A 16,464-nucleotide genomic window follows, 5' to 3' on the forward strand; every position below is an offset into this window, starting at 1 on the left:
CCATTCGCCTCCTGTCAATTTTAACGTCTGTAAGAGGTAAGCATATACATCATAAAGCAGGACCTTTCTGACAAAATTATGGACTGGTTCAGTGATTAATAGGTAAAGACAACTTCAAATAACTTATGGTAGTTTGTAGTTCTGCGAAATGCAATGAGGTAACTGAAGCAGCACTAATGCATTTTAAGATGGTCCACCCTCCACAAAATGGTCATTTTTGCAGGCAATGCCCTACACTACCAGCTACAAATGGGAATACTTCCTTCGCTAATGCTAAATACTGTTTTGTCATGCCACATGATGCAGAGCACTGAGCCCAGTCACACAGACCAGAAATATAATATTCACAATCATTACATATAATCGAGCAGCACAGTGGCTCAGCAGTTAGTACTGCTGTCTCACAGCACCAGGGACCCAAGTTCAATTCCAGCCTCAGGCAACTGTCTGGGCGGAGTTTGCACGTTCTCCTCATTGTCTGTGTGGCTTTCCTCCCACAGTCCTAAGATGTGCAGGTTAGATGGATTGGCCATGGGAAATACAGGGTTACAGGGATAGGGTAGGGGGTGAATCTGGTGTGATGCTGTTCAGAAAGACACTGTGGACCTGTTGGGCTGAATGGCCCACACTGTAGGAATTCTATGTTATTTTAATAGACAGAAAGTGAAAGTCATGCATTGTGATTTTCAACCAGTTGTACAGTTCACTTAACAAATGCAGGGTGGATTCCACAGCATGAGCAGCTGAGGTCATTTGGAAACCACCTGTTTCTAACGTGGTTCTCCATTAGTAAACAGAGGATAAATTATTATTTGGAACTTTCACTTAATGAGTAGCTATTGTAATGATTCTAAACTGATGGATACATGGTGACTTGATCAAATGCATGCATTGCTGAAATAAGAATGCTAGTATTGACCTTTGCTTGAAAACTGAGAATTGCCTTGAGGTGTCCATATCGAGCACACATATTAGTTTGGAAAGCTGTGCAAATTAATTGTGAGCCTAACAAACAGAGAAAAACAAGTTTATTTTTCCCTCATTCAGATCCCACTTACCTAGTTGTGTTTGCTTTTTTTAACTGATAACAGTTAAGTGTTAGGCAATGCTGGCCCACACAAACTGCTGCAGCACTTGTCCCTGTGAACAGCTTATCTCTGATGGCTTAATTGCTGCCTTAGTCATGCTTTGATAGCCTGTAGATGAATTATTAAAGACTGATTTGATTTCAACAACAAATTCTGACTTGTTCCATGCTGACCTCCAATGTCCACCCACTTGGCAGATCTGTAGCTGGGAGTAAATTCAATACCTACTAGGATATGAATCAGTTTATCTCTATTACTTGGATGTCAATATGTCATAGTCAGTAGTGTGGCAGTATAGTCGATGAGGTGATCTTATTGAAACATTGATGATTCCAAAAGGTTTGACATGCCAATGCTCAGAGAATCTATTACCGGGGATGCTGTTTCAAACTAAGGGGTTTCCCTTTTAAGACAGAAATAAAGACGAAATGATGAGGTGAGTTCAATTGAGACATGCAAGAAGGCACTGGATGATTATTTGGGTAGAAATAGTGTGTAAGTGTATGGGGAAGAAGCAAGAAGTTGGCACTAGATAATGATGCTCATTTGAAAACCAGACATGATGGACCAACTGGTCTCCTGCACTGTAACAATCCAATGACTCTGAATTTATTCTATTAGGGGTTTGTTAATTTTTGGACTTCTATTTCTCAGGGAGTAGTAGAGATTAAGACACTTGTTATTTTCAATGCTGAGTTAGGAAGGTTTCTGATCGATGGAGTAATTATGGAAGACAGGCAGGAAGATGGAGTTAAAGCTGCAATCAGAATTTGTATATATGGAAATGGAAGACCTTGCACTGGAAGGAAGGAACTGGAGTTACCCTTCATTCACCTTGGATTATATTAACACTACAGATTACTTATATATCAATATTACAAGCTATGTTGCTTCTATGTTACAGCTGTGAAACCCATACACACCTTTAATCTATCACATGTAAAAACACTTAGAGTACCTATGCACAACAAGCTGGAGGATGGGTTGATTATGGGAGTGACTAGACTTTTTTTGGTGTAAGAATATCTTGAAATTACATCATTCAATGAACAATTATCATGTTAGGGGTCTTTGACCATACCGATTGCTAGTAAGGTTATATGATATAATTCAGAGATAATTAGCGTTATATCTTAGTTTCCAGTTCAAAACATTCCACATTCAATCAGCATCATTAAAAGCAGATCTATCCATGGCTGTATGTGGAATGGTATTTTCACTGAATCAATGTGTTCACTGTGCAAGTCATTCATTTAATATGAAATACTTTGCACAATTTGAATCTCATTAGCTGGTGCCTAAATAGAAGTATGTTTTCCTTAATTTTCATGTAACTTGGCATTTGACCAAGACTTTTTCTTTTGTTTAATCTTATAAAGGAATGTTGTAAGAAGTTACACATATACAGCTCTTAACTTAAAGAAGCCAAGGTTAATATCAAAGGTTCCATGAATATTAATTGTGTTACACTTTTGAGCAGGTGAATTAAAAAGCAACACAGTGGTTATTCAGTTGGAGTGATTAGCAATATAACATGGTTTAAAGTATTCTATTTGGGTAGTTCGAAGAATGACCTTGAGACAGTCACAATCAATTGGTATTTAAATATATATCAGAATGTATATACCCACCGATTAAGAGTTCACATTGACAAAGAATGTTTAAAATGCTTAGTTTTACTTGAGATGTTGAATTTGACAAAGCTCAATATTTGACTTAAATTATTATCTTATGCTAACCTATTGATTCGATTCTATTTTTAATACAACTAAAACACAGAATAGCATGGAGTAACGATTCTTCTTTGCTGGAGATCTACTGCAGAAGAGGCTAATTATGGGATTTAAGGCCTAGGATTTCTTCAGGAAATGCTATTAATTACTTCGCTCTTTCTAGCCTACAGTACAGGAAGGCACTGCCGACATTAGTTTTTCAAATTAGTGTTTTGAGTGTATTTTTGTCCCTGAGATCCAAGTTTCATATGGTTATCAGAAACTAGAAAATTAGACAAATGGGTGGGAGATTGTCAATGTTACTAAATGGTGGGAATAACAATTGGCATAGTGATCTATTGATTGATAGAGTTGCCAACTCTGATTAGATGAATCATGCTTGAAATGAAATTTGGTCATATGGCATTTGGTCACATAGCACATGATGTCTTATAAGAGAGCTTTTCTACAGTTTGTAAATGTTACGCATTTAGTTTACAATGATTGGATCCTCAGTAATTGGATACCTTTTACTTACAGATAACATGAGCAGCTAAAATACGAGGAGTTTAGAGAATCAGGTCTCCTCGAGCAGATGAAGAAAAATACACAGGCTCAAAATTATACCACTCTTTTAGATTGTTCATCACATTTCTTGGGTTGAGTTGATTTGGGGGCAAGTGGCAGGGAGGAGATGTCTTCATCTACTATTCCTGAATGCTCCCAGACATCTAGAAGGGTAGAAAACCCCATGGCTGAATCTTATAGGGGCCTAAATGACATGGGCTATGGGAAGATTTGTGGCAGAATAATTTGAGAAGTCCGGTGAGTCCTATCACGTTGTCAGGAGCAATTTACTGCATCTTTTACAGATCTGACTTGAGGTGGGTTTCTAGTTACGTGTGGCCAGTTGCCAATTCAGAGCAATTAAAGATTGTTAAAGGCCTTACTAACAGCATAACTTGCTTTATTAATTTTCAACTCTCTATCTTACCAAGTACCCTGAAATAGCTAGGCATTGAGAATTCTCTACATGAATATCAGAGCAACTGCCAGCTTCAGCTTGCCACTGGCTTCAAGAAATTTGCATGTTGCTCAGCACCAAGCAGCATCTCATGGACTGCAGCTACATGCGCCACTCATCCATGGACACTGGCATCCAACATTTGCCAAACTCTCATGATGCTCATAGCACCTCTTGGAACCGCTTTCAGGCTGTTTATGAAACAAATATCTGCATTTTAGAGTGTGCTGGCAACCAGCTTTGGAAGGCTGCTGCAAGGTCACTTCGCACACACAGACAGGCACCCAGCTTAAAGAGTGAGCCAGGCTGCATCTCAAGGCTGCTCGCTTGCTGTCTTAGCTCTTGCTGGCAATACTCATGCCTTCCCATGCCAAGTCTGTTAGCATGTTGGCGCTCAAACCAGAGCCTCAAGCTCCCAGTGCTGCCATGTTGATGTGCTCTTTTGCACAGACATAGAGATAGTGTACTTGTCAGTAGGGATCTAGGGTGGGAGAGTCCATCTTGCTGTATGGCAGACCAAGGTGCAAATCTAACACCTACAGAATGTCCCAGCTGCCTTACAACAACACAATGCATGTTTATTCAACCAAATGGTCATGTCAGAAAGTGGGTAGGGACTAGCCTCAGTCCAGTCAAAGGGAAGCTACTGTCTGTCAGGGGATCTTGTTGCTATCAATAACACACACAGTCCAGGGGTATGGCCATGGTTTGTGGTCTAGTTGGGCTGACCATGACCGGGGGATCTGTCCGACTGCAACTGATGGTGCATGCAGTGGTCAGTTCTGTGAGGCCATCGCAAGAGTCAGGGGAACCGTGTATCATCCATTGGGGAGAACAAACACACCGCTCAGAGGTCTTGTCAGTCATGTCCAGTCCTGTTCTTCAACATAGCTCAGAGGTCTGGGGTAAGTAATGTCCTGGGGTCTGTCCATTGAACATTGAAACTTGGAGGGGCATGCAAGAGGCAAGCGGACTTCTTGACATGTTGAGAAAATCAAGAGAGTGCACTGAAGTCTGTGTTGTGTGTAAACACAGAAATTAGAGAGGATTAGAAAGATCTGCTGAAGCCTTGGATCAGAGTCACAGAGAAGAAAACATGAAGCTACAAACCAATGGCAGAAAGCTTTACTTTTCTTCTAGATGCTTAGAAGCAGTGACCATGAGATTCATCATCCATTCCAGGAGACTTCATATGGGAGAGTTCATTACCTTAATCAAAAGAGAATTGGGAATGAATGGGAGCCGGAATTTCTAAAGGAATTGACTAAATAGAAAAGTTATAAGCACTCACCTAAAAAGGGATGTAGGATTTGGAAGAGGCTATTGTGGAGAATGAACACCAGCATGGGTCAGTTATGTGAAATAGTTCATTTCTGTGCTATTCATATCATTATAAAATGGCTACTGCTACATCCAAAATTCAGATGTTATTTTCAAATCTCCTTCTGTTCTGTTCTCCCTAGAAGTAGATGCCTGATTAATGATTCACAGAGAGAACATGCCCTATACATGGACATTCAGATTCTGGCAAGAACATATGTTTAGTGATTGCAACAATGTCAGCAAGATGGGCCTCATAGAATTTGAGTTCCCTGATTGGGGCTGTTAATCTGATCCAGTCAGTGAGCCCTGGCTGACAGCTAAAAACAGGATTGTCAGAGGTTCTGGTCACTCTAAATAAGCTGGATCAGTGTCCGGGACTCTCTATGTGTCAATAAAGGGTGAATGGGGATGGGATACCAGCCTCTGTGGAGTTATTTAAGTATGAATATCAGGAGGGTCATTGAATCAAACCTGATCTAGTCATTTCCATTTTTCTGCAGCAATCACTTCGTAGGAATCCACCAGATGTATTCCAACCTCCTTTCCCTGTCTGTTTTTATTCTGGGACTGAATGGTGGGAAACCAGGGGGCCTTGCTAGTGTTAGTGCTGCAATCTATTTACTCTGTGAACCAATCGCTGTATTATTGATTGTTTATACACTCTCATGTTTCACCCAAGAACTCAGACTCTGCCTTGGAATTACTCATATCAAACAGAATGTTTAGTTTTGTTTGAAACTCGATGGTGTTCATTAAATGATTACTATTTTTCAATAAAAGGAAATAATTGAAGGGGCATTTTTTTTATATAAAAACAAACTAGCCATATAAAAAGCAAATATTTGAGGTCCAAAGTACCTCTGAATTTCCTTCGCTCAGCTTTATTATTCCTACTATCTGAAAACTGTGCTAATATTTGGACCACGCCCTAGTACAAAAATGCCATTCACCTTGGCATTTTCTTCTATTTATTAAGTATCTGTTGACTTGGGTCGAACCTATTCCAAAGAGGCTCATTATTTGACCTTTATGTATTGGCCTTTCTAACAAAGAGGAAGAGTGGCCAGATAGATTTTCTTGCCATTGTTCTGTTGTCAGGAATTTCTACCTCATGGTGCTTAATAGGAAGTGCAAACAAATGTGATGAATGGAGAAAAATCTAATTATGTAAAGGGAGATCAATAGCCTTTGCAACTTGAAAATCTAAGGGTTCACATGTGTGACTTCTGAGAGTGGAAGTGCATGAGGTAATGCGAAAGTGTCAGTCATTTTAAAACTCAAAAATTGCTGATTGATACTAACATTCTTTCCTCTTCCTACTACCATTTTAAATATTTTGTTTAAACAGTAAATCATGATGATAATCTCAGAAGTCTATATCAAACCTCCACGAGAGTTAGCATTACTAATGATTGAACATAGTATACAGCCTTGCGTTGTCCAGCAGCTGGGCTGCACGTAATGATGACCCCAATAAACCCTTTCCTGCCTTCTTTTCATACTTAGCACGATAATAAATCAAGTGATAATGCAGCTGTCCACACAACCATTGGTACAAACATTAGCATTCAATAAATACAAGTATTTCAAGAACGAAAGTAATTAATGGGCTTGTGATTTGATGCAAAAGAAGCCACCCACCCAGTAGCAACTAGTAGTTCAGTTCTCAAAATTGATGGTGTACAAAACCAGGCCTTTGTGGCTGTCTCCAAAGAATTTTGTCTTCAACTGTTGTTTCTTTCTATCTTTTTTTTGCCAGGTGAAACCCTTGATCCCTTGTTGCTAACTGTGGTCAAAGTTCTGATAGTCCATACTGAAGGATGGAATTCTGGAACTTAGTTTTTATTCAATTAGAATCTTTATTTACAAAGACCCATGATACGCAATGCAACTTCAACAGAAAAAAAAAGTCCTCATTTAACCTGTTCCAAGTTGATCTTTTTGAATCAGTTTGTTCAGAGATGTTACTAAATATTTCTTAAATAGTTGAGGCTTGAACCCAGACCTCATGGCCTAGAGGTAAGGACATTACCACTGCACCACAAGAGCCATTCTAGCCTGCTGCACTTGGACCAAATTAACAGTACACAAGTGTGGTTTAATATAGAGGAAAGCCAGAACAGAATTTTTATAGATAAGTTATGCTTAATCGACTTGATTGAGCATTTTTGATGAGGTAGCGGTGGGATAAGAAGTTAATACAATTGAGGTGCTGCATATGGATTTCAAAAGGTAATAAGCTTGTCAGCAAAATTGAAGCCCATGGAATGAAAATAACATTGGCAGTTCAGATAGCCAATTGGCTGAGTGACGGGAAAGAAAGCAGTGGAGAACAATTGTCTTTCGGACTGGAGAATGGTATACAGTACAACTCCCCAAAAGTCAATATTAGGGCCACTGCTTTTCTTTCAGTGCACAGAGCACAGTGTCAATATTTGCAGATGACACTGAAGTTAGAAGTACAGTAAAAGAAGGATATTGATAAACATTATGAGGGCTGATGCATGGGCGGAGAGGTGGAAGAGCATTTTTATTGCATATAAGTGAAAAATGATAAAAAATGAGGTAACTTACAATAAAGAGCAAAATTCTAAAAGGGCCAAAAACAGCAATCCGGTTGATGGGGTGGTGGCTTGTGCACAGATCCTAAAAGGTAGCTAGACAGATTAAGCAACTGGTTAACAAGGCATACGAAAGCTATGGCATAAATACAAAAGCAGGGAAACTAAATTAATCTTTCATGAAATACTGGTTCAGGCTCAATTGGAGAAACATTTCCAATTCTGGCCACTGAGGTTTAGGAAGGATGTGAATTCCAACTTTGGACAGGGCGCAGAAAAGATTCATATGAATTGTTGCATTGAAGAGCAACTTCAGTTATATGGATATATTCTAGAGATTGGAATTGTTTCCTTTAGAAAACAGAAGGAGAGAGGATATTTGATAGAGTTGCTCAAATAATGAGGAGTCTAGACAGAGACTACGTATAAAGAAAATATTCCTTTTGGCAGAAAAGTCAACAACCAGAAGACATCAATTTAAGAGGAGGAGCAAATGAATAACAGAGGCATGGGGAAATACAGAAGGATATTGTTAAACTTGAAAGGGTGCAAAAAATACTTACAAGGATGTTGCCAAGACTGGAAGATTTGAGTCATAGAGAGAGGCAGAATAGGTTGGGGCATTATTCACCTAGAGCATCAGAGGCTGAGGGATGGATGAACTTACAGAGGCTTATAAAATCATGAAGGGCATGGATAGGGTGAATAGGTCTTTCTCCTGGGTGGGAAAGTCCAAAGAAGCAGACATAGGTTTAAGGCACAAGTGGAAAGATTTTAAAAAAGGATCTGAGGAGTAACATTTTCCATGGAGAGGGTGGAGCATGTAAGGGACGAGCTGTCACAGGAAATGGTGGAGGCTGGTACAATAACAACATTTAAAAGGCATGTGGATGGGGAGGTGAATAGGAAGGATTCAGAGAGATATGGACCAAAAATGCTGGCAAATGCAATTAGGTCAGACTGGGATTTCTGGTTGGCACAGGCAAGTTGGATTGAAGGGTCTGTTTCTGTACTGTACGAATCTATGACTCAAAAATGGCTATAGCCTGGATTGCACTGAGACTGTAATGGAAATACTTTCAATTTCTGAAAGGAATTGGATAAGCACCTAAACAGGGAAAATTTGCAAGGTAGTGGGTGTGAAAATGTTCAGGGTAGTTGGACTGGCTGAGTTACAGAGGGCCAGCATGAACACAGTAGGATGAATAGCCTCCTTCTGGACTGTAACCTAAGATTCTTAGATTTTGCTGTTGCTTTGGTGCCCAAGGTTGATAGTTACGTTCAAACCAGTACTTACTTTTTTTTAATTTTTGTCATACCCACTTTTGTAAGCTCTACACAAAAATAAAGACTTTCATTTCAATAGTGTTCATCATAACCTGTGAGGAAGCACAGTGGCTGAGTGGTTAGCACTGCTGCCTCACAATGCCAGGGACCCAGGTTTGATTCTGGCCTTGGTCAACTGCTTGTGTAGAGTTTGCATGTTCTTCCCATGTCTGCACTGGTTTTGCCAGCTGCTCTGGTTTCCTGCCATAGTCCAAAAATATGCAAGTTAGATGGATTGACCATGCTACTTTTCAAGGTTAGGTGCATTAGCTTTGGAAAATGCAGGCTTAGAGGGATGGGTCTGTTTGGGAGGGTCAGTGTGGATTTGTTGGGCTGAATGGCTTGTTTCCACACTGTGGGGTTCTGTGACGAGATCTTAAAGTGCTTTCCAGCTAATTAACTACCTCTGATTTTCTAACTCTTGGTGTTTTGTGGAAACACCGTACCCAATTTGTACACAACCAAATCTTACAGGTAGCATTGTAATAATGACCTGAAATTTTTTTTAAAGATGTCGGTTGAGCAATTTATTAAAGGAGAAACTGCTCTGCTCTTCTTTGAAACAGGTCCATGGAATCCTTTACAATCCACAAAGAGAGCATAAATAGCCTCAACTTAGTGGGTAAACTGAAAGATGACCACTCCAGTGAAGGTGAAAGCACTCTATCAGTTTCAGCCTGGATTTTGTGTTGATTGGTACTTGAACTGACATCCTCACCTGGGCAAAAGAGCTACACAGTTGACATCTAGGGTAGAATCTTCTGGTTTTGGCAAGTTTCTTGTTACCATGTTCAAAAGGTTCTGAGACACCTGAGCTAACACTTGAGGGCTAGGTCCACCCTGTCCTATCTTCTTCTATTCAGGCTGTTCAGAAGACAGTCTTTCTTTAAAACTAAATCCCTGGGGGCAGAAGTCATGCCATCAAGAGCTGCCAGTCAATCAGAGGCCAGCAGGCCTTATGGATTCCATCCTAACTCTGAAATGAAAGGATTCCATTCCTGCTGACACTAGGAGAGATATGGTTCCGTGTGCAGCTACACATACCAAGATCAAAACTAAAGGTCTTCCGGTCTGCCCAGCACAATGCTTAGATATCTAGGAGGTCACTGATAAATCCGGCATTTTTATTCTGCCATTGACAGATGATTTTCTGTTCCATCCATGAGGACAGTGTGTGAACTAAATTACCCAGCTGCCACCTCAGTTGTCAATCTAACTCTATCTCTTGTTCTAAAGGTGAACAAAACTGTGTATATATTACAGTTTTATCAGTACATGGAATCTCAAAAGCCCTATTATTTTCATCCACATAATTAAATGAGCTTTGTTATAATTTTCCTGTCAGGTAACATACCTGGCAATACTGTGCAAGCATTGTTGTATTATCAGAAAAATAAACTAGCTCTGGACATACACCGGTTCATACATTTTCATCCAACGTCAGTCAACTGGCATGAGGCCATGGCATGCCCGTGAAATTTGATTGCTTCTAAAGCCGCTTGAATTATGCCTGTCAATTCATGCAATGGAATAGCAAGACTCTGTTTTGTATATAGGACAAACAATATTTGAATGCAAATCCTTCCCTCAAGTTATATCCCAACTATATACTTTTTTGCAAGTAGCCCCAGTGGCTTTGAAGGAATTACTGTTCACAGTGAACAATAGATTCAACATTCACTGATTTTACTAACTTAATTGATCTCAGCCCAGAAAATGTTAAAACCTCTGTATTTGTTTTCAACAGCATTTAGTTGGAGAAAGGAAATATTTGGCTAGGTGTTTCATGTCTATCACTACACTCCTAGTGGCAGTACATGCGGGTGAATGTTTGAAAAAGACAGGATCAGGCTAGCTGTACATGTCTGATAAGCTGCCAGTACTTGCTGACAAGGCACAAATGTTGGCTTGTGCGTTTCTGGTTATATAAAAATTAGGATCTATCATTTGTTCTCTTATTGAAAAAGAAAGATAGTGAAGAACCAAGCTTGATTTTGTGCCAGAGGCCAGTTGGAGACTGATGGGAATTCCACCTCACTTCCAGTGGGGAGACCCAAGGCAACGAAGTGCCTGATCAGACACTTAGTCTGACCATGTCTAATTTTTCACACAAACAGACCCCCAGTAAGTCAGAAATCCCATCCCTGAGAGTTGCTGGCTAGTCAGAGACTGTTAGCTCTCTGTCTCCTGCAAAACCAAGATCAGTGCTGGATCTCAAGAGTAGGTGAGTGAAGATGGGTTAGATAGGGGGAGGTAGAGAGTAGGGCATGGTTGCGCTTTTCCCAATGCCGCATCTTCCAGAGGAAACGAGGTGGACTTCAGGAGCCATGGGAACCATCAGCCGCTACTAAATTTGGTTACACTCAGGGATAATTGGCCTTAAATCGTTCTGCAATTTGCCTGACTGCCTTCCTGCCACTGGCATATTGCCTGACAGCAATCACAAGCTTATCCTTGACTGCACGTCCACATAACCTGTTACAATACTTTCACAGAGGTGTGGTATTGGCTATTTGGTTTTAAAGGAAGGCAGCTTGTAAAATCTCAGCTATTTCTAAATGTACCTTTTTAAAAAAGAAAAATAGCATTTTATTATATAATCACAGCATCAATTTTAACTCCCACCACTCAGTGGAAATTAGATATTATGACGTGAAAAATTACAGAAATAAACTTACTGTGCCATTCCTGCACTCTCTCATGTTCCTTAGGACCTCTTTCTGAGTTGTCTAAGCAACCAGCTCTTTCAGACAGGAACCTAAAGTTTAATATCGTAATCAGGTTGCTTTAACTCAATACAAATGTAAGAAATAGGAGCAGGTGTAGGCCATTCAGCCTATCAACCCTGTCCCAGAACTCAACAAGATTATGATTGATCTACCCCAGGCCTCAAATCCTTTTTCATGCCAGTTCATCAACACTTTTGATTTGATTTTATTTTTAAGTATCTACTGCCTCTTAAAATGCTTTCATTAATCTAGCTTCCACAAAACTCTGGGATCAAGAATTCCAAACATCCACTACTCTCCAAGGGAAAAGAAAACTTACCATCTCTGTACAAATTGAGTGTCCCTTGTTCTGAAGCTATATCCCTTAGCTTGAAATGAACCCACGATTAGAATCATCTTCTCCACATAGAATCCCTACAGTGCAGAGAGAGGCCATACAGCCCATCCAGTCTTCACCAACCCTTCAAAGAGCTGCTTCTCTGCTCTGCACTTTCTTGGAGTCTCTATCAATTTTAATGTCTGTCTTTTGCTGCCACCAACAAAAGTGCATAACCTCACACTCTCCTACATTAAACTCCATCCACCAAGTTTTTGCTTGCTTGCTCCCTCAACCTGTCTGTATCCCCTTGCACATTATGTCCTCATTAGAACATGTCCTCTACCTCTTTTTGCACCATCAGAAAATTTGGATACATTACAGACTGTCCCCCCCGCCTCCAAGTCATTAGTACAGTTTGTAAATAATTGAGGACCTTGCAACAGTCACTAGTTACATTTTTCCAACCTGAAAAAGACGAATCGGGTCATAAGAAAATGTTGGGGTAACAAGCTATTAACAAGCTACCCATTAGTATCAAGCAGCGAGCAGCTTTACCAGCAATAATTAAAGTTTGGCTAAAAGGTCTGGCCAGGACAAGTGTTGGCAGCATGCACATTTCATCGTTCTATTTTCAAATAAGGCTCAGGCCAATCAGTAGAATCGTCAGGCAGGATTCTGCTTTTGTCAATATTTAGTTGGTTACAAATAGTTGGAAATACCAGTTTGAGTGCAAGTATCATGAGAAATTCACTCGGTAATTCAAGTTTAGGTAAATGGTTCCCCTCTCAGGAGATCTTTATATTTTGGAGTGTCTTTGACTATACAAGAATCACTTTATTTATATCCATTTGTTTCAATTACAGGTGAGAAGCCATACAAATGTACATGGGATGCTTGTGATTGGCGTTTTGCCCGTTCTGATGAACTCACAAGACACTACAGAAAGCACACAGGAGCAAAACCCTTCAAATGCATTGCGTGTGGCCGCTGCTTTTCACGTTCTGATCATTTGGCTCTCCACATGAAGAGACACCAGAACTAGGCAAAATCCTGTTGCCTAGACGAGTGTGACTGATTTTCAAAATGTACAAATGAACAAAGTACTGCCATTATTCCCACACATACATACTTATAGATGAACACATAAACAGAAGAGAAATAGTTTCATTTTTTAGAGGATACATTGTTGGGAGAAAAACAGTTGGTGAACTGAAAACCAATTACGCAAAGCTTCTAATTTACAAAAGAAAATTTTGTATTATTTATTTTTTATTTCCTGAAAAAAGACCTTCGCTGCCTGAAAGATTGTTTAGAAATCATTAGGATGTTAAGGAAATAAATTAATCATCAGCAATACAAGGATATTCATTCTACATTTAATAAACTTGGAATTTAATTAACTAACTCCAGTACTTAAATCATTTTGTAATTAAAGAGCAAGGTAGCACCTAGTGCAACATGATAGCTTCAAAGTGACTGAAAGCAATGTAATTATACAAACAACATTTTGATCTTATTCTTCTCCATATTAGTCAACAGAAGGTTAACTTGTTTATTTTAGATACATTAGCACCTGGTGAAGAGAGAAATTTGAAATGAACATATGAACCAGAGAGTTTGGTCAGCCATCCTGCTGTCCCTCCAAAATCAACCTCTGTTGATGGAAGCATCATTTTGAGTACCAGCACTACACAGCAGTAGCTGTGTGTTTGGCCTGCACTTCCATCACAAGGAGCATAGCATGCTGAATTTACTTACTGAGTTAATAAATTTAGTACATATGCATTGAACATTCATATTGTGACATCATTCACAATCACTTCTCCCCCTGTATTGGACAAAACAATGCTTTAAAGCTTTTGAGAATGTAGGCAAAATCAGATGCAACCAACAAATTCAAGAGAAACAATTCATGTTATCCTGCAGTATCAGTAATGCCTAACATAGTAAAATCCAGAACAACTGCATAAACTGAACTAGGAATGCTTCCCATTTCAACTGTGCATTCAGTCAAGAGAATTGAACAGCAGAATGCATCATCCAGACTTTCTTGTGCATCCTAAAACTCCATGCTTGTATTTTAAGTTAAAAAAAATTAAATGTAGCTTTCCTGCAATGACCCACTATTGTGAAGCAATTATGCTTAAAGCTGAGAAAAAAGTCTTAATTCACAGTTGAACCCCTGATTTAAATTGAAGCAAACATAATCTCTGTATTTTGTGCCAAGAATTCCAGCTTGAAATATACTGTTACTCTTGTTATTATCCTGATGTATATGAATTGCTACATGTTAATTTCATTGATGAGTGCCATTTGAATGTCAACAATTTGCCTTAAAGACTAGTTTTTGGTACTTAACATTGTGAAGAAGATTATTTTTTAGAAAATTCTGCATGTAAAGCATGGTGGAAAAGATGTTATAATCAACAATTGTCATTGGTTATCTCAACCATTGTAACTGGTGAGCGTAAGTATCATGACTCCATCTGTTGACTGCTCATTATTTTTAAAATCATCTATTTGAAATAATTTTGAGCAACTGATTTAGATTAAGGCTGATTTGAAGCTATTTTTAAAAATCCCAATGCACCAATTCAACTAGTTTCCACAAGCGCTAGAGTCTATGAAGTTCTATCAAGAAATTGAACTGATCATCATCCTCGTTAAAGAAATGTAGTAATGAACAAAACTCAATACATTTCCTCAAATAATCTTTTTATTACTTAAAAATGTGATAATGGATACTCTTCCTTATGTTGCTGATGTCCTTTTAAACATAAGTATCTCAGCAATTTATTGCAAGAAAGTTTTGCAATATTAGTGGAAGGAATCACATGCTTGTTTTATTTTTGAGCAATTTGAATAAGTACTGAAGGCAACAGATAGGGAAATTGAAAAGATAATTAATGACATGCTCTTATCACAGTCTGTGAAAGAAATACACTTTAGATTATGTGTATAAGTTATGAATATACTGCAGTCATCAAAGTCTCTGTCTGAAAATGCAAAGAATTGAGCTGGGTCTTCTCATGAATTAGGTTACTCAGATTTAATTTGGGGAGTCGGAGAGATCTTGCCAGCTACAGTGCTGAAACATCCTTCTCAGAAAAGTCTCAGGTTTGATGTTGGGTCAACGAATATCAAACTGTGTAATTGCCATCTTTGACTGCAAGAAAGGAAAGAAATCTCAGCCACGTTCTAATTACAAGCAAGCGATATGTTCTAGAAATTGACTGTTTGAGTAATGATCCATATGACTGATAGTCCCAGCCCTCTTTTTGCTTTTATTGTATAGGTTCACTATTATCCAAAATCCCAATGTGAGTTATCACTTTCAGGAAAGGAAGGAAGAGAACTGGATCAGTCCTTAACTAACAATGACATCCAGAAATCCTCCAAAATGAATTTTATCAATTTGGTTGAGTCATAGGGAGAGAATGATTCCTAAAAATTTGAAGTGAAACGTTAACAAGATTGATAGTAGTGATTATTGGTCCAACATATCATCTTGGACCATTCTGGCTGTCAATCAAGGAGGTAGCGTGGATAAAATGATCTAATACTTTGGAAGAGAATAGGGAATTAAAAATACCTTCAGCTGCTTGAAGATATAAAAAAGCTTGATGTTGTAGACACTTAATTAAAAATTAATTAGTTAACTAAATTTACATTAATTTGAAAGCTACACAAGAAGCTTGCAGCACAATTAACTTCAATGGGAGATTCAGTGTGGGGTTGTATACTATTGGATGGAAAGTTTACACTAAACTTGCGGCTCATAACGTTTTTAATTATGCGTTAGTTTTCTATCAAGTACCCTAAGAAACACTGGGATGTAAATACAGGGATATCTAGTGATGTATATAATTTTTATAAGTCCTTAAAGCAATGTTTATATTCAGAACAAAGGGGAAGACAATGGTGGTAGTTTTGCTTTGGTTTGTTTTAAATGTATCACTTATTTTTTTAATGTAGTGTTTCACAAATTTGAATTAAAAAATCAATATGAATGTTTTAAAACAAAAATCTTTCAATATACAGTGATTTAGGATTTTGTTAAGAGCTGTACTGTATAATAAGAGAAAATGAACAAAATAAAAAGTTGTTTATAGATGAAACATTATTCATTTTCTTGGACTTCTGGTTTATTCCATTTTGCCAGTGCCCCCTGCTGTTCTTGCCTAGTCAACTTCTGGCTCCAATGTCAAAGCCAGTGACTTTTACTTCACCTCTTCAAAATGACTCTTTTGTGTTTGGCCCAGTCTGCAATAGGCTTAAGAGCTGAGTAGCCCTTGCAGAACCGAAATGAAGCACATGTGAACAAGATATTGCTGTGTAAGTACCACTTGATAAGCAGCATCAATGACACCTTCCATCACTTA

At 38.7% G+C, this 16,464-nt stretch overlaps 1 protein-coding gene across 2 annotated transcripts in view; it reads left to right on the forward strand.

Annotated features, from left to right (window-relative positions):
• Window positions 1-16,200, forward strand: part of klf5l (Kruppel like factor 5 like) — a 66,878-nt gene extending 50,678 nt beyond the window's left edge. For both annotated transcript variants that reach the window (XM_048544627.2, XM_048544628.2), the window contains one exon: window positions 12,946-16,200. In XM_048544627.2, the coding sequence (XP_048400584.1) occupies window positions 12,946-13,124 (179 nt within the window). In that variant the 3' untranslated portion in view covers window positions 13,125-16,200. The remainder of the gene's footprint in view (window positions 1-12,945) is intronic.
• The last annotated feature ends 264 nt before the right edge of the window (window positions 16,201-16,464 follow it).

Source organism: Stegostoma tigrinum, chromosome 15, assembly GCF_030684315.1.
Source record: "Stegostoma tigrinum isolate sSteTig4 chromosome 15, sSteTig4.hap1, whole genome shotgun sequence".
NCBI lineage: Eukaryota > Metazoa > Chordata > Chondrichthyes > Orectolobiformes > Stegostomatidae > Stegostoma > Stegostoma tigrinum.